The sequence below is a fragment of the Hyperolius riggenbachi genome, chromosome 9, assembly GCF_040937935.1.
Source record: "Hyperolius riggenbachi isolate aHypRig1 chromosome 9, aHypRig1.pri, whole genome shotgun sequence".
Lineage (NCBI taxonomy): Eukaryota > Metazoa > Chordata > Amphibia > Anura > Hyperoliidae > Hyperolius > Hyperolius riggenbachi.
This window is the reverse complement of record NC_090654.1, coordinates 224,405,595-224,429,317: the sequence shown is the minus strand read 5'-3', so window position 1 is coordinate 224,429,317 and position 23,723 is coordinate 224,405,595. Positions and strand designations below refer to the sequence as shown.

The 23,723-nt window shown below is 43.6% G+C and overlaps 2 protein-coding genes across 2 annotated transcripts in view; both read left to right on the top strand.

Moving 5' to 3' along the window:
• The window catches only part of LOC137533599 (hepatic sodium/bile acid cotransporter-like), a 54,700-nt gene extending 51,505 nt beyond the window's left edge, over positions 1 to 3,195 (top strand). Inside the window, exon 7 of the mRNA XM_068254949.1 lies at positions 3,068 to 3,195. Within this exon, the coding sequence (XP_068111050.1) occupies positions 3,068 to 3,195 (128 nt within the window). The remainder of the gene's footprint in view (positions 1 to 3,067) is intronic.
• The window catches only part of LOC137532976 (spectrin beta chain, erythrocytic-like), a 564,120-nt gene that overhangs the window by 229,349 nt on the left and 311,048 nt on the right, over positions 1 to 23,723 (top strand). The gene's annotated exons all lie outside the window — the stretch shown is intronic.

The window sequence follows — 23,723 nt, the reverse complement described above, 5'->3', positions numbered from 1 at the left end:
CCACAGCGTCCTCTGGTCTTCCTCCACTGCCAAACGTGGACCCTCCGCGCCTGGGCAGTAAGCTGGAGCCACTTGCGCTGGAGCAGCTCCATGCTGTCTTGCTCACACGGCTGAAGCATGACCGTGCTCATGCCAGAAGAGGAGTGTGGCCCCAATAATAAAGGGAACCTGAGGTGAGAGCGATATGGAGGCTGCCATATTTATTTCCTTTTAAGCAATACTAGTTGCCTGGCAGCCTTTCTGATCCTGTGTCTCTAATACCTTTAGCCATAGACACTGAACAAGCATATGCCAATCATGTACTCTGACTCAGCTAGATCGGGTTTTACTGGATTAGTCATACTAGGAATGTTTACAAGTAAGAAAATATGGCAGCCTCCATATCACTCTCACCTCGGGGTCCCTTTAAAGGACTTCCTAGTTGAACAAATAAATTTAGCTGTACTTACCTGGGGCTTCTTCCAGCCCCTACAAGTCATTTGTGTCACTCCAGTCTACTCCTGGGTCCCTTTTCAGATATTGAAGTATTGCCGAATCCCCCCCCCCCCCCCCCAACGTAAAAAAAAAAGGGAAAAAAAAACACAAGTTGTTCTCTGCTGCTGCCCAGCACTTTCCTTAAAGGGAACCCGAGGTGATAGGGATATGGAGGCTACCATATTTACTTACTTGTAAACAATCCCAGTTGCTTGGCAATCCTGTTGATCTTCTGGCATACATAGTGAGTCAGAACCATATGACGAGTATTGTGACATGTCAACAAGCATATGACTAAACCAGTAAAACCCGAGCCAGCTGAGACAGAGTACTTGATTCGTATATGCAAAACGGGTATTTTCTGCACTTTCACCTAATTTTTCCCCATGACTTTAAAATAATATAGTTTTGGGAAAAAAATCTTACCCAAAGAAAGCCTACTGAAAAAAACGAAAACAATCTATACCACGAAGATGGTATAATTCATTTAAAAATGTATTAAAAATTTTAAAAATGTAATTAAGCTGCATCAAAGCGACAAGTGTCAAAAAACGTCAGAAACCTAAAAGGGACACTGAGCAGGTTATAAAAACAGAATTTACTTACCTGGGGCTTCCTCCACTCCACCGTAGGCAGCGAGGTCCCCCGGAGTCCTCCTGCCTCCTTCCCTGGTCCCAGCTCCGGTTACAAGACGACTTTGTCTCGAAGTTGTCAGGTCTGCTTCCTGCTGCGGATGATTGCGTTATCATATAGTCCTGTAAGATTTAACGACGCATGAGCAGGACTCTCACGCCGGCCGTCGTGATAACGCATAGCTGGCCAGCATCAGGAAGCAGACCTGACTACTTCAGGCTGAGGCCGTCCTGTAACTGGAGCCGGAACCAGGGAAGGAGCCAGGAGGAAGCCGGCGGACCTCACGGTCTACGGTGGACTGGAGGAAGCCCCAGGTAAGTGTAAATTCTGTATTTATAACCTGCTCATAGTCCCTTTAAGGGGTAAAAAAACATGGAACGCGAACCAGTTAAGCATCCACACCCATGTGTGGATTTTGCTTCACCATATGTGTATAAAGTAAAGAGTAAAAAAACAAAACAAGATCGGAACTTACCTGGGGCTTTCTCCAGCCCACCGTAGGTCGGGAGGTCTCCCGGCCCCTCCGCAGAAATCGCGATCGGCGACACCGGGACCGAGTGTTGGACTGACCCTTCCTGATTGGTGATGCTCGTCGTCATCACGCCGGCCGCTACGCGTCATCACGGCGGCCAGCGTGACAGTACTGTGCATGGGCGGTTTAGAGTTAGAAAACCGTGCATGCGCAGTACTGTCATGCCGGCCGCCATGATGACGCGTAGCAATGGAGTTATGTCCAGTTGCTTTCTAGTTTAAGATCAGTATGATTAAATAAACACAACTCTCTGCAATGTTCATACCCCTTGTATATACTGTATATTGTTTGCCTAAAGCAATACTTCATCCCAGCCAGATGTTCAAAGTAATGGTGTTTTTCCACTTGGAAGCACTATTGCAAGTCCAATCACACTGTGTTTGTACAAACTGATTTTTCCACTCGCCATGATTGCATGGTGCAGCCATCGGGAATGAAACTCTATTGCACCAAAAATTGTGCAAGAAAATGATTTTGTTTGTGAAAAATTGAAAAACGCTATTGGAAAAGGAGCACCGCGATTTACATATTATTCCACTAAGATCGGTAAAACACTTGTGACACTTTTTTTTTTTTTTTTTGAGCGGATGACAAGTGGAAAAGCAGCCTAAAGCAGTTATTCACAAATACTCTTATGGATAACATGCTTACAAAACAGGCTCTGGGAATGGAAATCTTGTACAATCACAGCAATCTATGTACCGCACTGCCCTCTAGTGGCACAATATGCTAAGTACACATGTATTCAAAAACAGTAAATATATTTTGAATGAAAATTCATATTGAAGATCAAGGAAACCATGTTAGAAAGTTGCATACATATTATTATTATTATTATTATTATTTAGTATTTATCTAGCGCTGACATCTTCCGCAGCGCTGTACAAAGAGGATACCGTCTTGTCACTAACTGTTCCTCTGAGGGGCTCACTCTAATCCCTACCATATGTCTATGTATGTCTTGTGTAGTGTATGTATTGTAGTCTAATTTAGGGGGGAAGCCAATTAACGTATCTGTATGGTTTTTTTTGGGGGGGATGTGGAAGGAAACCCACGCAGACACAGGGAGAACATACAAACTCCTTGCAGATTTTGACCTGGCTGGGATTCAAACCACCATTAGAGCTCTAACCACTACTCCACCGGGCTGCCCATATGGCAAAGGACATTAAAACTCAGCCAGATCTAATAAATAATCAGTTTTCTTTTTTACTATTGATCAATAAAAATAAAAAAAATGGGAAATAAATCCAGTTAATCAGAAAATAAAAATGATTAACCTGAAGAAGCAACTCCTTGGGCTATATATATATATATAATATATATATATATATATATATATATAATTTTTTATTTTTTTAATCTATTTATTACCACTCTCGGAAAATGTGAAGCCTTTGACTTGACCTTTGTCTCTGTGGTTTACAGCAGAGGTGCCCATTGTGCCGATCACAATCTATCAGATCACAGAGGATTGCTGGATAGATTGTAGTCAGATACTGAAAGTAGTGGAGCAGTGCCAGCCAGGGCGCATCGAAGGTGTCCATGGTGCGTAGATTCTATGCTAGGTACACACCATACAATTTTCGATTAATTCCAACATGTCCGATCGGAATTTCGACAGTTGTGAGCTATGCATTTTTGCACATTGAAAACATTGCACTGTTTGATGCAGTTTAACGCTACAGGCCGATCTGCTGCCGCTGCTCTAGCATAAATCAATAATTTCAAGACTATTTTCAACAAAAATTGATCATAAATTACAATTGATGAGGAATGTTGCACAAATCTGCCAAGAAATGATGGAGAAAATCGATGCGTGTTTGGCTTGCCTAATTAATCCAATCTTCCATCTGTAAACTTGTTGGGTGAAGTCACACTGTAACTGCCTGTCCAATCCCTATTGTTTTGCCTTTGTGATAAGGCATTATGGAACTTTTTTAATTGCTTTTTTCGATCCATTTTAGTTCAGTTATATGAAAATCGATCAAGAAAACGATCGGAAACAGATTGGACATATTGGAAATAATCGATCTGGCAGGTAAATTTGCCAGAAATTGTATGGTGTGTATCTAGCACTAGACCTAGGAATGTCGATATAGGTCTGCAATAACCAATCTAGCCATTAGATGGTGTCATTAAAGGGGAACTGAAGAGAGAGGTATATGGAGGCTGCCATGTTTATTTCCTTTTAAGCAATACCAGTTGCCTGGCAGCCTTGCTGATCCTCTGCCTCTAATACTATTAGCCATAGCCCCTGAACAAGCATGCAGCAGATCAGGTGTTTCAGACTTTAAAGTCTGACAGATCTGACAAGACTAGCTGCATGCTTGTTTCTGGTGTTATTCAGATACTACTGCAGAGAAATAGACCAGCAGGGCTGCCAGGCAACTGGTATTGCTTAAAAGGAAATAAACATGGCAGCCTCCAAATACCTCTCTCTTCAGTTCCCCTTTAAGAAAGCCTTTCTCACACAGCTTGGCTATGGCTGTGTCCATTCATCAACAGGACCACTAAAGGGATAGAAAAGCTCCTGCGGCAGACAAATGTAGGCAAAAAAAAAAGTTTTTGTCTCAGAATCCTCCGTGCTTCTGAAATCCCTAACCTCCGGTATAACTGAAACAAATAAGGCTGGTTCACACTGGCGCAGATGGAAAATTGCACATATTCACAGGTGAAAATCTGTTGTTAAAGAAGAGCTGTTAGCCATACTATCTCAGATAAAAAACAACACATATATTCGTAGATAAATACTTGCTCTACTTACATAGCATATGTATTGCACTGTCCACATTTTGATTTCATTGAGTTTTATATAGTAAATGAAAAGAATTCTGTTTCTATCAGTTTCCATCTTAGAATCCTGTGTCTGAAACCAACGTTGATGTCATTTCCCTTACTCTGTTTCCTCTCTTCTGCCTGATTGTGTATGTATATATGTATGTATGTATGCCCCCTCTCAGTCTTCAGGCACTCCCACACAGCTCTGCAGCTGTGTGCATCCTCACAAATCATTGTGTGACTTTGCAGACATGGTTTATCTGTATGGATCAGATTTCACTTTCTCAGCTTCTCAGCACAGGAAATATTGGCCGATCAGAGAGGAACAGAGGTGTGGGAGGAAAAAAACGGGAGTGACAGAAACTTCAGTCAATCAGGCTGCATTAGTTATGTATGAGGAGAACAGGGGAGGGGGGGGGGGGACCCAGCATGCACTGCAACTCTCTTTTGCGGCAGATGCGGGACCTGGTAAATGATATTCTAAATAACGTAATGAAAAACAGAGGCGCCAACAGGATAAAATCATTTCTTAAAACTTTTAAAATTGCTTAGGAGGCAGTGGTGAACTTACCCCCCGCAAGCCAACACAAATACTGTGTATTCAAAACAATCAAATTTATTGGTATACCCTAGGGGTTTTTGCAACGTGTTTCGCAGGTATATTCCCGCTTCCTCAGGCAATAAACAATAGGAGTAAACACAGTACAGTCTCAAGGTCACGATAAGCGGCTCTGTGACAGAGGCGCTTATCGTGACCTTGAGACTGTACTGTGTGTACTCCTATTTTTTATTATGTAATGTTCTTCATTATGTTATAATTGATATCCACCCCTGATGGAGGGGGATACCCCTTTCTTTCTCCTGTCTACAGAGAGCGACTTCTTAATCCTGAGTGAAGACAGGCTAATCTCCTCACCTGCCTGTACAGTGGTTACTTGGAGGGAACCCTGGTTTGTGAGGATATATTATACTCGTTTCATTTACACAATTGTCAATACTTACTACACTATATTGGGCTCTCGGTTCTCTTTTTTCACGTATTCTAAATGATGTTCTATTGAGAAGAAAAGTAAGAGAGATTTTTTAAATTTTAGATTGCCTGGTTAGCATCCTTATTATTTGTTTACCATAGAAAAATAGAGAATTGATTTTATGCCTAACAGTTACTTTTTAACCACCCTGGCGTTCTATTAGAACGGCCAGGGCGGTGGTGCAGCACCTTTTTTTTTTTTTTTTAAATCATGTAGCTAGCCTAGCGCTAGCTACATGATAGCCGCTGTGCAGCGGCATCCCCCCACCCCTTCCGATCGCCTCCGGCGATCAGAGAAAACAGAAAACCCCTTCAGAACGTGATTTCCTGTTAGGCTTCCCCGTCACCATGCCGACGATCGGGATGATGTCATCGACGTCATAGCGTCGGAGGGAGTCCCGATCCACCCCTTAGCGCTGCCTGGCGCTGATAGGCCAGGCTGCGCACGGGGTCTCAGGGGAGGGGCGTCTTTTACGCAGCGGGTAGCGGCGCATTGGCGGCGAGCGGTATAAACGTGTTTTTTAAAAAAATTTATGAAAATCGGCCCACCAGGGCCAGAGCAATCCAGCGCGGCAGTCATGAACGAGCTGAGCTTGGCCATACCGCTAAGCTGGTTAATGCTATTGCCTACAGGCATTATAGGAACTACCAAAAATGAAAAAACGAGGTGGCACTCAACTGGCTGCAAAAGATGCTGTATTACGGAACAAACCCTACACGTTATGGACACGACTTCAATTGAGCGCAATAAAAATGTGCAATCGCCATTAACCTGGTGTGCTGATGGACATGGTTACCTGCTCTCCACCAGGTGTATAACCGATAATACCACATCTTTTGGAGCCAGTTGAGTGCCGCCTCTTTTTTCATTTTTGGAACATACCCAGTACAGGCGTATCTGTGCGCTGTTTTCTGTTGGATTTTTCTACAAGGCATTATAGGAACTACACCAATATATACTCAGACAGTATATTTGTGGTCTTATACAGTAGTAGTATACTGTACCCACAGTAGTAGTATACTAGCATTGACGACTGGTTCTGATGTTTCCTAGCTTTGATGACTGGTTCTGATGTTTGAGTCACATTATTAGTAATTTGTACAAAGCTTAGCTTATTTAGCATTAATATGTTAGTGAATATATTAGTCCATTTGCACTTAGCCAAAATCATTGAGTGCAAGTTCTTTGGGAATGTATCAAGTACCACCTGGCCCCATCTGCTCCAGGGCCCCACAGCAGTTGCTAGTTATTGCTATGCCCCTGAACCCCATGCCTTTCATCATTATGAATGTGTGTGGGGGAAGGGAACATCTCTGCGTATCCCCCCAAAAAAAATCTGAGAAAGAATTGGGTGGTGGGGGGATAGGGCTGGGCCGAGGCAGAGGTGAGAGAGGCTCCAGCCTCAGGGTGAAGTGTAGGAGGGGCGCACAACTCACTCAGCTATCATTCTCCTATTGTGTTTGAACCAGAGAGAAATAAGAAAAGGGGATACATGGCAGTGACTGCAAGCCAGATAACTAAAGATTAGGGTGATGGGGGCCCTGGGGCATCTCTTAGTCTAATAGCAATCAGTGTGTGACGGCTGGGGTGGGAGGGATGGAGGGGCGCACTTTGGTGTCTCAGCCTTGGGTGCTGGAGGACCTTGTCCCGGCTCTGGATAGGGCGCACATGCCTTGAAAAATGGAGACCCTGTGAGGCTCCCGAAACAATTGTCAGACTGATTGTGGTTTTGAGCGCAATAAAAATGTGCAATCGCCATTAACCTGGTGTGCTGATGGACGTTGTTACCTGCTCTCCACCAGTAGGATAACCTTTGGGCTTGCCACTTGGTAGTCATTTTCAACAAAGTAGTTCAATGCCCACTAAGGGTAGCAGTCCACTAACCCTTGCCAGAAACTGTGTTGAGGACCAATGACTACATTGGCTGGATTCACACCATGCGTGTTGCATAACGCACGTATTATGTGTGTGAACTGCAATGGAGACTGGAAATAAACGTTAACGCAAATCCTGCATGCAACGAGTTAGAATAACGTAGTTCATTACAACGCAGAGATGTGAACAAACCAGAAGAATTGTATGGGCAATGAGTTGACATGCAAAATTATTCAGAAATGCAACTGATGCAGTGTGAAAGGACCCTAAGGCTACTTGCACACCAAGACGTTGCGTTAGCTGCTACGTTAAGGTCGCATAACGTGCACCTAACACAACGTATGGTGCTGCAAGAGCCGACGGTAGAGTGAGACGCGTTAGGCGGCTCTATCCCTATAAGGTCTCCCAGAGTGGCGCTGATTGGCCGGCGGGACCACGTGATGCGGAGCAAGACACTCCGCATCACGTGGTCCCGCCGGCCAATCAGCTGCCGCCAGTGCAGTGAATATTAAGTAGCCATGTGCGCGGCTACTGTAGCCTCCCCGCCTCCTCTCTGCCCCCCACTGAGCATGTGCAAACAGTCTAACGCGGCTATAGCCGCTCTAACGCCGTAGCATGCTGCACTTTCGGGAGAACGGCTGTGTGAACAGCCCACTTGTGTTACATTGCTGTGCGTTGGGGGAGCGTTACAGGCGCACTAACGTGCGTCTGTAACGTCCCTGTGTGTAAGCAGCCTAAAGGTACATACACACATCCAATTTTGATTGCCCAATGCCAATACTTCATGGAAGTGGGAAAAGTGGCCAATCAAGATTGAATATGTGTACCAAGTTTCAGACTCTGCTGCCTGACTTGCGGTTAAATTTTTAGCGAAGAATCGATTAGATAAATACTATCAGAAATAATGTCATAATCAATTATTTCACCATCAACAAACAAATCTGTACTTCCTATCCATCACAACAGATTATAAAAAAACATTTTCCCTATCGACAAAATTACAGTTGAACAATCATTTTAAGAATCATTCAGTCGATTGGAAACATCAACCGAGTTCATTTTCTGCCAATCCGATCACAATTATTGATATAATATGATCAATTGAATGTTTTTTTGGTAAAAATTAGATCGTTAGTGGCCACCTTCCGAAAGCCTACACAATCTGCATCACCCAATAGCAGCATCTCTTTGTGTCAATGCCCATAGTGCACCATGGGATTGAGGAACTTGAGGGGGCTCTCCTGTGGATGCCTCACCATCCTCAAGGGACTCTCTGCTGGCCTGCGGCTGCCCACTCTCTTCCTCCAGTCACCCAAGTAGCGCTTTACTGCGCATGCGCGGCCAGGTGCTCCTGGTGACAGGACCCTAATGAGGAGCCCACAACCTTAAGGGGGCTGAAGGAAGCTCCATGTAAGTACACTGTTAATGCTTTTACATTATTGGTCTCAGATACACAAACGAGATTTCAAAATAAATTCTTACAATTCTTCTGCTACAGCTTCTTTGAAGGCTTATTAGACTGACAAATGGTGTGCTGAAAATCATCTTATTCCCACAACAGTCTTATTGGAAGCGTTTGTAATAGTTGTGTTATTACTGGTCAAGTCAGTAAAATTATACACATTTTCATAACTTTGAGAATAGCACCATCTAGTGGAAATATCTACTAATAGCAATCGCACTGGCTTGTCTAGGTTCATTCTTATGCCTGGTACACACCATGCAATTTCCCATCAAATAGATGGTTGGAATAGATGGATGTCCAACAGATCCGATCTGATTACCAATTGTTTTTCTAATCGATTTTCCAATCACTTCTATACAAAATGGATCAGAAACACGATCGGAAATCAGATTGGACCTGTTGGGAAATTATCTATTCCACCCATCTATCTGATGGGAAATTGCATGGTGTGGTGTGTACCAGGCATTATAATAGAGTACCCAAGCAACTCAGTATTCTTCTGAATAGGTCCCGCCTCAGAATGATAAACTGGGCCTAAATAATGCTATCAATGTTTAGTCAGCTGCTTCTTTCTTCTGGTCGTTTGCCACTTTTTTTTTTTTTTTTTTTTTTTTTTTACTGATAAGAATTGAAATGATTTGTGGCAAATATATCCACTTCAGAACTTCCACAATTAAATTCATAACCGTTAATTATGAGGGCAACCTAGTTTGCCATTTTGTGGATGTGTGAAAATTTCCATTGAGTACATTTGTCTTACTTTCTTCCCCTGAAATAGTAAAAAAAAAAAAAAACCTTGGTACTTTGTGATGTATAAATACTAGGGATGATCAATGATATGCAAATTTTTCCAAGTTTATGCAAATTTGTATGCAAATATATGCAGCTTGAAAATGGACCAATCAGTTCAATCCAGTGGGACTTGGTCTATTTTCAAGCTGCATATATTGGTGTACAAATTAGCTTAAACATGTAAAATTTGCATATCATTGATCATCCCTAATAATTTAACAGCAGGGTTTTTAAAGTCATAACCAGTGCAGTGATCATTGGAAGTTAGCAATTTGTTGATCCTGTGATTTCTGTAAATGCCTCTTCATAGCCATCTACACAAATAACTATTTTCCCTTTTCTCTCTCCTGCCACCCATGCGGGAGAATCGAGCGTCAAAATCGACCCGTGTATTCCCAGCATAAGAATGGTATGCACTGAAGCCCAAGTAGCTGATTTACATACTGTTGAAAGGGTAATTTTAGCAGCTACTGCTCATGCGGAAGACTCTTGATTGGGCTGATATCTCTAAAGGTGAATCCAGTGCTTTTGCCTTATATGCCAACTTACCTACTATGCCTTACAACCCATCCTGCTAGTGATCTAGATGAGGCTGGTTTTCCTTGTCTGTATCCAACAGGTACGTCAAACAAACAATCTGAGTCTCTCTGAAGGACGAGCTTTAATCAAGTATTCTGTCATTAAAGGCGGTAAGTCTAGTGGATGATTCTTGGTAGGGTCATCCTGCATTTTAAAAGAAGGCAGCACCCACTCTGAATTAAAATGTAATGATGTAGCCACTTTTTTACAGGAAAGCTTGGACAGTACAGAGACAAACGCTATCTTCCAAAAAAAACCAAAAAACTATCAATGGGTCCTTACACCCTAAAGGCCTGAAACTCAGAAATCATGCGACCGGAAGTTATAGCAACTAAGAAAGCCGTCTTCATAGATTGAAATTAATCAGTTAATGTATTTACTACAGTATATCTACGCCCTCCGGAGACTTCATCCTAGCTCCAGGAGCATAGATAGATATAGAGATACGTACCTCACCGATGCGTGCGTTCACGTCATCACCAGTGAGTAGACTGATCAATGAATGGGAACGCATTCTCTAGCTCTATTCTCTTTCACTATGTTTAAAGCGGGATTGTCACCATAAAAATCAAATTTCAACAGCAACTGGTTTGAGCATATTAAGTGATAAAGATGCTAATCCTGCATTCAAAACTTTTTCTGCTGTTGTTATTTGGAGTTATCACACACTTAAGGAGCACTGGCTCTTTAGTAGTCAGTGCCAAACAGTTGCATGCTGGGGGTTCTTTTTATCTATCCTCCTCTTCCCTTTATTTCCCTGCCAGCTACTTATCTGAAACATGATACCCTGCTCACTTGTGTTTACAAGCAAGGCTGAGATGACTCAGCAATTGGAGGAGAAAAGAAAAAAAGTAAAGGGCAGAAATGACATCAGGATTTAGCCTAAACTGTGGGCAAAAGACATGGCCCCCACCAGGAACAGAATTTTCTTCATTTACTATATAACATTCACTGAAATCAAAAAGTGGACAGTACAGTACATGTGTTATTTAAGTAGATCAAGTGTTTATCTACTTATATATGTATTTTTCCCCCTCAGGCATAGTATGGCTAATCCTACAGCTTTAAGTAGCACCGTTCACACACTAATGAATTGTGTAGCGAAGGCCTTCCGCACATCCAACACTGATTCTTTATAGGCTGTGATCTTTCTTGATTCTGATAAGTCGGATTCTCATTCATAGAAGGTTCTCTTCTTTCTGACCTTCTTGATTGATTTGACCGAGGAGGAGATCTTGAAAATCTTGATTGACTCCTAGATGAACAACCAGAAGGTGACATCTCCCTTTTAGACTCCTTGTGATTCTCTTCTTCTATCTATAATCTGAACCATCTCTGTCACAGAACACTCCCTAGTCCCTAGGTTCTGTCATCTTGCTCATGTGACCTGAAATAGAATCCCTGACTTTTAGATTTCTAAATATGCGGTGATACTCTTTTACCTCCTGGGAGGTATGCCCGACACCGTCTCAGGAAAGAAATATTAGCTGAAAGTGTATACCCAACACAGTGTTAGGAATGCTGTCCAGAAGGTTTTCCATGGTATAATGTGCCCCCAGTATAGGTCAGCTAAGTATACTGGAAGAGAAAAGCCAAGTAAAGGAAGGATGCTATAGATGCCCCAGTATAGGTGTCCCCCAACCCCTGAACCCCCCCCTGCAGCGATCCCCGGCACTGTTACTCGCCAAGCCTTTCTCCAGCGCTGACTGCAGTGGCTCAGATCACAAACTCCCAAATTAAAAAAAAAAACCATATATATATAAATTTATAAATGAATATTGGAAAAAAAAAGCAATTTTATTCACAGGGCCTTTACCATTTACCAATTACCATAAGGCATAGTAGGCACGTGCCTACAGGCGCCCGATGATGCAAAGGCAGCTCACTCCCCTCCCTGAGCACCACTCTCCCCCCTTCCCTATGCAGTGTCCTGAGCAAAGTGTAAATGAGAGGTTACTCACCCTGCTTTTGGCAGTCCACTGATCAGATCTCCCTTCAGTCAGGGGCACCTCTACCTACTTAATACTGAGGTTCTTCTAGCTACCCAATAGGGGAATTGGGGGGGGGGAGGTGAAAGCTGGGACAGCCAGCACACTTGTGGTGCGGTTTGGTGGGGGGTTGTAGGTTCATGGAGGGGGAAATCTAGGGTGCCAGGAAATCTGTGCCTATAGGCTCCTGTAAGCTAAATCCGGGCTTGACAGTTTCTCTTTAAAAAGTCACCAGCATTGCACACTGCAAGTTAATTGCACTTGTACACCAAATTATACAGCTCATTCAGATCTACCTAATTCAGTTTGAACTAAGTCCAGCAGAGCAAAGAAAAAATAAATAGTATTATTTAGAAATGCTCAATGAAATCTTTGCACTTTCTTTCTATGAAGACAATATTTTCAGTTCTTCACAAGAAGTGAAACTATGCTTTAAATATTTACACATTAATTCCAAGAGCTCATAGTGCTTACCTGTTTGTCTTCATCCACATGTTCTAAGCATTTAGTTTAAAGAGAATCTGTATTGTTAAAATCGCACAAAAGTAAACATACCAGTGCGTTAGGGGACATCTCTTATTACCCTCTGTCACAATTTCGCCGCTCCTCGCCGCATTAAAAGTGGTTAAAAACAGTTTTTAAAAGTTTGTTTATAAACAAACAAAATGGCCACCAAAACAGGAAGTAGGTTGATGTACAGTATGTCCACACATAGAAAATACATCCATACACAAGCAGGCTGTATACAGCATTCCTTTTGAATCTCAAGAGATTGTTTGTGTTTCTTTCCCCCTGTTCTCATGCACTGAAGTTTCAGGCTGCTCATTTCTTCCTGCAAACAGCTTTGCCCTTGTCTGTAATTCTTCAGTATGTGAAAGCCCAGCCAGCTCAGAGGACAATTTATCCAGCTTGTAAAAGATAAGAGAGAAGCTGCTCTAATCCTAAATAACACACAGGCAGTGTGCATAGAGGGGCCTGGAAGGGGAGTTCATAGCAGAACCACAACACTGAAGAACTTGGCAGCCTTCCAGACACAGGCTGACAAGTCTGACAAGAGAGAGATAAGTTGATTTATTACAGAGATGGTGATAGTAGAACGTGCTGCAGTAAGCCAGAACACATTAGAATAGCTTTTGGAACTTGTAGGATGATAAAAAACAGGATGCAATTTTTGTTACGGAGTCTCTTTAAGCACATATTGTATCTGTGAAAAAAAAACAGATCCCATCTATGTAAACTAACTTTCTACTTAAAGAGACTCTGAAGCGAGAATAAATCTCGCTTCAGAGCTCATAGTTAGCAGGGGCATGTGTGCCCCTGCTAAACCGCCGCTATCACGCGGCTAAACGGGGGTCCCTTACCCCCCGAAATCCCCTCTGTGCAGCCGGGGATCTCTTCCGGATTGAGGCAGGGCTAACCGCCGCAGCCCTGCCCCACGCGCGTCTGTCAGCGCGTATCTCCGCCTCTCAGCGAAGGAAGACTGAGGGGCGGGGGAGAGGCGTCGATGCGCCACTGATAGACGCGACTAGAGGCAGGGCTGCAGCCGTTAGCCCTGCCTCTAGGAGCAGCAAAATCTACAACCAATTTGGTCGTTGATTTTGTGTGTGTGGGGGGGGGGGGTTGGAGGTGAAGGGACCCCCGTTTAGCCGCGGGATAGCGAGCTCTGAATTATTCTCGCTTCAGTGTCTCTTTAAGGACTTTTACACACCCTGTTTAACCACTTTACCCCCACGCGTACGGATTTCTCCGCCCCTTTTTTCCCTCCTAAAAAACCAGGGACGGAGAAATCCGTACCTTCCGCGCTACCGCCACTGTCCGCGCTCCCGCCGCTCGTGCACGCCGCCGCCCGCTCGCCCGGAGATCAATGAACGGGAAAATCCATTCCCGTTCGTTGATCTAAGCCCTCCGCAATGATCTGCTGCTTCTTTCAGAAACAGCGAGATCATTGTGAGTCTCCCAGCCTCCTACTGCTTCCTGTAAGCGTCCTTCCGGACGCTTACAGGTCGCATGTAAACAAACACTCTGTGGCCATCTTGTGGCCAAATAGTAAACTACACCCTAAAAGCATTTTACATATACAAACATTACATTTACACAATAAATTAACTCATTACCTCCCACACTCCCCAATTTTTATTTTTTTTTTGTAATTAAAAAAAAAAATACAATAAAAAAAAAAAACATAAATAGTTACCTTAGGGACTGAACTTTTTAAATATTTATGTCAAGAGGGTATAACACTGTTACTTTATAAACTGCGGGCTTGTAATTAGGGATGGATGCAAAACTGAAAAAAATGCACCTTTATTTCCAAATAAAATATTGTCGCCAAACATTGTGATAGGGACATAATTTAAATGGTTTTATAACCGGGACAAATGGGTTAATACATTTCATGGGTTTTAATTACAGTAGCATGCTTTATTTAAAAACTATAATGGCCGAAAACTGAAAAATAATAATTTTTTCCCACATTTTTTCCTATTTCCCCATTAAAACACATTTAGAATAAAATAATTCTTGGCATAATGTCCCACCTAAAGAAAGCCTAATTGGTGGCGAAAAAAACAAGATATAGTTCATTTCATTGGGATAAGTAATAATAAAGTTATAGACGAATGAATGGAAGGAGCGCTGAAAGGTGAAAATTGCTTTGGTGGTCAGGGGGTAAAACCCCTCAGTGGTGAAGTGTTCCTTCAGTTGCAAACTAACTATTTATCATTATGGCAACCAATAAACTGATTTCTCACTGTAATAAATTACATTTCTTAGCTGAATTAAAGTGGTCTGAAACTCAGCAATTCTTATTTGCTCTAAAAGATTATTTACAGCCTGCAGGGATGAGCGATGGATTAAAAACCTTTCATTGATCGAAGCCCCCCGCAGAAAAGCCGACAGTCGTCTCATCAGACGCAGCGGTTTTTCTGAGTTTCAAAAAGTTCCCCGTCTTCATTCTTCTTCCTGGAAGCGTACGATCACGCTTCCAGGACTTTTTTTTACTGTGGCCATCTTGTGGCCAAATAGTAAAACTACACACATATCCATTTTTTAATAAATACATTTTTTTACATTTAAAATTAGCTGTTTACCTCCCACACCAAAAATTACCCACATACAATTTTGAATACAAAAAAAAATTAAAAAATAGTTACTTAAGGGTCTGAACTTTTTAACCACTTGCCGACCAGGGGAATTTTCACTGATCGGTGCTGCGTGGGCTCTACAGCCCGCAGCACCGATCAGCAGTGCAGCAGGGCGATCAGACTACCCCCCTTTTTCCCCACTAGGGGGATGTCCTGCTGGGGGGGTCTGATCGCCGCCGGCCATTAGTGGGTAGCGGGGGGGGGGGGGCTCCTCAAAGCCCCCCTCCGCAGCGTTTTGTGCGCTCCCTCCCTCCCCTTACCTCCCTCTCCCTTGCTGGGCTGCGCAGGACGGATAACCGTCCTGCGCATTGTGGGATAGGCTTCAGCCTATCATATGGCGGCGATCCCCGGCCAATCAGAGGCCGGGGATCGCCGATCTGACTTACGGCGCTGCTGCGCAGCAGCGCCGTATGATGTAAACAGCGGGGATTTCTTCCCCGCCTGTTTACATTTTGCCGGCGAGCCGCTATCGGCGGCTCTCCGGCTGTTCACGGAGACACCCTCCGTGAACTGACATGGAAAGGCCGCTCGATCGAGCGGCCGTTTCCATGGTAACCCGCAGACGACCAGTTTACGCCAATCGGCGTTAGCTGGTCGTCAAGAGGTTAAATATGCATGTCAAAGGAGTATATTAATATATATTTTTTAAATTATTGGCTTGTAAATAGTGATGGACTGTAACGAGCGGTGTCAGCACACAGAGAGAATCTGATTGGTGATCTGCAGTATCACCAAGAATACAGATATATACCTGATTATTGATGATCTGCAGAATCACCAATAATACAAGTATAACTAACCTCTGGACACCTATATAGTGTTAGTGTGTGGTGCAACAGTAATGACTTTGAGTGGGACCACCCGAGGAGCAGGTGGTCCTTGGCAGTATGGGAAATACCTCCCTCTGGAAAGTACAAAGACCTTTCAGCAGCCTGAGACATCCAAAGGGGTGGAGCCCCAGGCTGAATAGCAGGAAGGCCCTGTGACTGAGTGACACCTGGAAGGTGGGCGTCACAAACAGGTCTGGAGACTAATCTCTCAATGGAGAGGGATAGCTCTCAAGGTCGGGCAAGCCAGGTCGGCAACACACGGGCAGATAAAGTACAAAGACAGAAGGCTGTTTTGGTAACCAGGGGTAGGCAGGGTTGGCAACAGGTAATCAGATATGCGTAGGTACCGAATCAGAAAGCGGAGGGATAGTCAGGAATGCAATAGGTCATAACAGATATCAAACAATGCCTAGTCTTGGGTGTGAGGTCTGTGTTCTCAACACCCTGGAACTAGTCTGAAGTATAACACAATAATAATACAGAAGTAATCTGGCTCAGTGTGAATTCCCAGGTCCTCCTGGTTCTAACACACTGTGGGATCTGACTATGGCCTGAGTGCTTCCACCTAAGTGTTCGCAACGGCAGACAACCTGAGACTGACCAGCAGTAACTATATATAGAGCGGCGCTCTCCGGCGCCACCCATCCCTGATCAACCAATAGCCACTTGCTCTGAGATCAGCTGACCAACCTGGTCAGCTGATCCCTCCTCGTTTGCCACAAAGGTTCTGCCTCTCAGTGCGCGCGCGCGCGTATTCCTCAACCCGTGTGCACTAACAGACCCAGCTACATCAGACGCACGCTGCTGCGTGCAAACTGCCGAGTTGGACACGGAATTAGCCGCCTTGCTGTCAGTCCGCGCGGCGGCTTTTCCGCAATCTATTACATGGACGCAAATTGAAAAAATGCACCTTTATTTCCAAATAAAATATCGGCGCCATACATTGTGATAGGGACATAATTTTTAATGGTGTAATAAGCGGGACAAATGGGCAAATAAAATGCATGGGTTTTAATTACGTAGCATGTATTAATTTCAAACTATAATGGCCAAAAACTGAGAAATAATATTTTTTTTTCCATTTCTTTTTTAATATTCCTGTTAAAATGGATTTAGAATAAAATAATTCTTAGCAAAATGTATCACCCAAAGAAAGCTTAATTGGTGGCGGAAAAAAACAAGATAGAGACCAATTCATTGTGATTAGTAGTGATAAAGTTATTGGAAAATGAATGGGAGGTGAAAGTTGCTCAGATGCAAAAAATAAACAACCCTTTGGGCTTAAGTGCTTAAACCAACTATCAGCATTTTTTTTAAGCTGAACAGCATTCAAACCGTTAAACACAGCACTTCATTCTGCAGTGGAAGCTTGTGATCCGAACTTTTAGCTTGTGATACAAGGTGATAACCTTATAACAACAGAGGAAAGTAAACAATGGATAATTAGTTACAGTCAGCAACGGCTGAAACTGAACTACACAGAGCTGACAAGCAGACACAGACACAGAAATGTATCACTAGGTAGCGGCTGTATTAATGCTAGGTACACACAATGACATTTTCTGGCAGATTTCCTGCCCGATCGATTATATCCAACCTGTCCGATCTGATTTCGAACGATTTTTCCGATCGTTTTTCTGTTGAAGTGAAAGGAAAATTGATTGGATTGGGCAGGAAATCTGTCAGAAAATCTCTTATGTCAGAGTTTTATTCCACTTTAAAGAGAATCTGTATTGTTAAAATCGCTCAAAAGTAAACATACCAGTGCGTTAGGGGACATCTCCTATTACCCTCTGTCACAATTTCGCCGCTCCTCACCGCATTAAAAGTGGTTAAAAACAGTTTTAAAAAGTTTGTTTATAAACAAACAAAATGGCCACCAAAACAGGAAGTAGGTTGATGTACAGTATGTCCACACATAGAGAATACATCCATACACAAGCAGGCTCTATACACCCTTCCTTTTGAATCTCAAGAGATCATTTGTGTGTTTCTTTCCCCCTGCAGCTATCTTCCACTGAAGTGTCAGGCTGTTTCTTCCTGCAGAGTGCAGACAGCTGTGCCTGTATGTAATTCCTCAGTATGTGAAAGCCCAGCCAGCTTAGAGGAGGATTTATCCAGCTTGTAAAAGAGAAGAGAGAAGCTGCCCTAATCTAAATAATACACAGGCAGTGTGCAGAGAGGGGCCTGGAGGGGGGAGATGCATCACAGAACCACAACACTAAAGAACTTGGCAGCCTTCCAGACACAGGCTGACAAGTCTGACAAGAGAGAGAGAAGTTGATTTATTACAGAGATGGTGATAGTAGAACGCGATGCAGTAAGCCAGAACACATTAGAATAGCTTTTGGAACTTGTAGGATGATAAAAAACAGGATGCAATTTTTGTTACGGAGTCTCTTTAAGGAATTTAAGGCATAGAAAATGAAGAGTTAAAAATCTAGCAGACATTTGAACATCATGTATAAACAAGATTATATATCTATGAAATACTGCTTGAAGCTGCTACATTAGTCAAAGTTGACACTCCACTGTTAAATTTTCTGTGTCACTCATAAAACTGCCTGTGGATTTTTAAACACTTTTGTACCAGAAGTATCTGACCCCTTAAGAACCAGAGAATTCTGGGTAAAAGAAGTGGTAAAAGAAGTGGCTAAGCAACATCACACCACACAGACCAGTCCCTCTTGCTGGTCTCGCCGCTTTCCCTCCCCTGAAGTCCATTTGCTCGTCTTTTGGTATGACAGCAAAGCTCTGTGCTCTATGCCCTGACAGGCATAACAGGTCCCAAACAGGACATAGATTTCAATTAGTCCAGTCCCGAAGCAGTTAAATCCTGCCCAAAGACCAGTTAACAGCCTGTTACTATTTTCTCAAGGGGGAAGCCATCTTGCTGTGGTCAGTGACATCACATTTCCCATCACACCTGGCTGGTACCTAAAGCAGAAGAGTACATATCTCTTATTTATATGTGACGTACAAGCGCTACATTATTCAGATTTTTTTTACTGCTATATTAGTGTCTTTTTGACTCTGTTGTGAGCACCTTTGCAGTATAAATTTATTGGAAAACTATTGTTTTTAGTAGACCATAAAGTACAAAGTGGACTGTACTCGTAATCGTCCAAGTCTTGCTGGAGTCTGGTCTTTTTGGTCCTAGATATAATCCATTCAAATGAGAGAAGCATTCAGTATTACATCAAAGATACCTTCATGGGGGGCGTGGCCTGGCACCGTGGTGGATGGCAGCGGCGTCTCACCTGCGGCTTTTAGGGCCTCTATCTCCGCTTCTGCCCGCCTGATTACCTGAAGAGGCCCCTCTCCCGGCTCCCAGTACCTCCAGCACCCAGCCCATGCAGTTTGGAGGAGATCCGCTGACTACCGCGCCAGAGGCCTCCTGATCGCGGCAGCAGCTTCAAATTGAGCCCCCGGCTTCATTGGGGCGACTAGGCCGCAATGTTTTTTGGTTTTTTTTGCTGCTGGAGCTTTTGTGGGGAGATCTTGGACTGCTGGCACCCACCCTGACCCTCTCCTGACACTGCTAGCCTCTGCAGGAGTCTTTTCTTTAGGCTCCATCTACATCTTTGGTGGGGGTAAGTGACTGTGGTGTGAGGGTCTGGAACACTATCCCCCCCCCCCCCTTCTATCATCTGCCTCCATACATATAAATATATACTTTTTTTTTCCCCACTTCTCCTTCTGCTATCACCTGCTATCTACAAGCTGCACCCTTAAAGGGACATACCACTCATCACTGTACTTTATACTGGTTGAACTCGATGGACGTATGTCTTTTTTCAACCAAAATAACTATGTAACTATGTAACTATGTAACTATGTAACTCCAAGATCATGTCGGAAGTCACCCCAGAGAGTTCGGCCCCACAAAACTTACTTACTTTGGAAGCCTTGGATGATAGGCTGAATGTGCTGTTTAGTAAATTTACGCTCTCTCTGACTGCGGAACTATCTACGTTATCTTCTGAATTGAGAGGTGAAATAACGTCTCTCGGTGACCGTACCAGTCACCTTGAGACTAAAATGGATCAGTTAGTGGACTATGCTAATGCTTTGGAGGAAGAAAATGCAGTTTTGAAAACCGATGTTGCGCTACTGAAAATGCAGCAGGAGGACCAAGAGAATAGGGACAGACGTCAAAACCTGCGATTTAAAGGTATCCCGGAAACTATTTTGGATGCAGATCTCCCTAAGTATCTTCTGGAGTTTTTTAAGCAATTGGTGCCATCTATCCCAGACGCAGATTGGAGGTTGAACAGAGCCCATAGATCTCTTGCACCTAAGCCTCAGCAAGGAGTTAAACCTAGAGATGTTGTGGTACGTTTTCACTACTATGACAGCAAGGAATCACTGGCGAAGGCGGCAAGGAATTTTCCACATCTGGACTTTAAAGGGGCCCAAATTCAGGTATTTAATGACATAGCTGTCTCCACCCTTGAGAAGCATCGTTCTCTACAGGCGGTGACGTCTATTCTGCAAGCACATAAAATTCCATATCGATGGGGCTTCCCGTTCAAATTGCAGGTTCGCAAAGATGGTGTGCAGCATTTTATGAGAGACATTTCAGAAGCTGACAAGTTCTTGGATAAGTTGGGTCTCCCCTCCCTCGTGAAGGATTACAAATCGCCGATGTCTCAGAAACATGCCAGATCTCCTCAGAAAGACTGGTCGGCTCTTCCCCCAAAAATGGCTAGAGTGTCCCGGCGCTCCTCTCCTCGCCATCTTGCTATGGACACTTGAAGTAATGTTTTCACCTACGCAGTTTTTGTGATTACTGGAGCCCGTCCTACGCACTGTTTGCCATGGGCGGGAGTTGGGCATCTCCACCCATTGCCAGTCACACCTCCACCTATGGGTTGTTGGCTTCGCCACCCCTTGCCCTGGTTTAGACTACAATCAGAGTGGTTTTTTTTGGTTTTTCATACTGTCATGGCTATCTCAGGTCATGCAAAGTTCTTATTTTCCTATCCAAATTTCTATGTTCTTGATCTATCTGTTGAGTAATTACTGTTTTTACTTTTCTTTGACTGACCAAACGTTTAAAATTCTAATGTTATTTTGTACCATCTCATCCCGCCAATGCTATTCATGCACACCTGTTTTTTCTGCTGACATTTTTGAATGTGATCACCTATTAAATACACCATGGTGAAACTTGTATCATATAATGTGAAAGGGCTGAACTCTAACAAGAAGTGGGCTTTAGCTCTTAAGCAATTCCGTGAGTCAGAGGCAGATATAATCCTTGTTCAGGAGACTCACTTTAAGCGAGGTGGCTCCTTCACCTTTGCCAGTAAACATTTCCCTGTCCACTATACAGCGAGCTGCCCCACAGGTAAGGGAGGAGTAGCCATATTGTTTAAACGGGACATGTATATTGAAGTGTTATCCACTAAATTAGATCCTTAAGGTCGCTATATTATCTTAAAATGTAAAATGGGAGATTTAACCTTTGTGCTTATTAATCTCTATGCTCCTAATGAGCGACAGGTGGCCTTTATTTCAAAGGTACTAGCTTTCTGGCAGGACATGGACTGTGCTGCTGTCATTGTTAGTGGAGACTTTAATGTTATTTATTCCCCAGGCCTTTATTGGCTATCACCCAATAAATCAGCACCTTCAGCAGCCACTGTTAATCTAGCCAAGTCGTTCCGCAAACTGATTAGGTCATACCATCTCCTAGACGCAGTCAGGATTGCACTGTCAAACCAAAAGAGCCTCACTCATGGCTTGACTTGCAGCCAGATTAGAGCGCATAACCGTGGAAATCTCTAAAGGCTGTTTTTAACGTTACGGTGTGATGCGATCATCTAAATGCACCGCACCTATACTGCCGGTTTCTAGTGTGAAACTGGCCTGAACCGTAACCATTTGGTTGGTCTGCTGATGTTTCTTATCCAATAAAACTGTTTTCTAATTTGGCATATACCCTGAGCGAAGACCCTACTTCCTAGTTCAGACTATTCATTTGTAATTTTGTGACGTCATTCCCTCCAATGTGTGGTAGATGGTAGCCGGACCAGAGTGGGTGACATGGGCGTCCGCAGAAAATTTTCCAGGGGGGGGGGGGGGTTACGTTGTGCTTACGCACGCCGAAAAATGGGGTTACGCTGTAAGCGTGCCGCACTGAAAAATGGGTGTGGTCATGGATCAGAATGTGGGTGTGGTCACGGGTGGAGACAAATTTACATGAACTTAGCAAAGGTGGGACATTAGATTAAGACAGTGGTGTCGAACCTTTTGGAGGCCGAGTGCCCAAACTGCAACCCAAAAGTCACTTATCTATCGCAAAGTTCCAACAGCAATTTAAACTAAATACAAATGTTTTAACTCCTACATGAACATTATGGAAAATCCAAGTTGAAAATAAACTGTGATAAACAATTTCATCCATCCTACTCCTGAAAAATTTATTCATTTTTTCCGAACCTCTCAGTTTTATTTTCTATTTTAAAAAGCTAAAAAAGTAGGTTTAATGTTATTGTCTCATATGTGTAACATCTGCAAATATGGCGGCTGCGGACACGCAGGGTATACCCGCAGCCGCCTTTGTTCTCTGTTCAGAGGCTTCATCCGTTCCGTCGGCGTCTAGCACGCCGGGAACGGTACTGTCTCTTGCTCATAGGGTTGCTGTATCGCGCGTGCGGAGGCAGGACCTTTATGCTGGAAGAAGGCGCGTCAGCTCACCTGCCGGTCGGCTGATGTCAGAGGTGACTCACGCCGCTCGGATTGGCTGATTGGTGGGGGGTGCGGCTGTGAGCTCTCCTCTGCTTCTTAAGCCTTCACTGATCATTGGCAACTTGTCTGCTGTTGCGAATACACTCGTGTTAGCGCTCAGACCTTAGACTAGTATCCGGTGTGCTTTGATCTGGGAGGAAACCAGGGATTTCACACAAGACTAGGACTGTTATTATATTGTATTATTTATTACCTGTGTATGATTCTGGCTATACTTTGACCTTGCTACTGCTTATAGTTTCTGTACTTCTGCCCATCTGATCTTGTTGCTGAACCTCTGCCTGGTTATCTACTACTCTTCTGCCTAACGATTCTGTACTGTATCTGCCTCTCTGTTCCCGAACCTTGCCTGTCTGACCTCTCTATTTACCAGTGGGCCCTCGCCACTGGTGAGGTGCTCTTCTGAAAGTACCCACCAGCTCCACTGGTGAGGTTTAGTTTAAACTATTCAGTTACTGTGACTGATAGTACCTTACCAGCTCCTCTGGTAAGGTCTAGCCAAACTATACAGTCACTTTTGCAGATTGTGCCCACCAGCTCCTCTGGTGAGGCCTAGCCTTGTTGTTGCGGATAGTGCTCGCCAGCTCCTCTGGTGAGATCTATCTATTTATTCTACTGTGCACCAAACACCATACACCTTTATATATCTACATTCTATACTTGCATTATTGGTGATACTGCAGATCACCACATAATCAGGTATAGAGTCTGTATTATTGGTGATTCTGCAGATCACATAATAATCAGACGTTGGAGTTGCAACACCCAATCGTTACAATATGATGATGATTCAGCTTTTCCCATAGTCTCGCAGTTAGCAATCATGTGACCCCCAACAAGACAA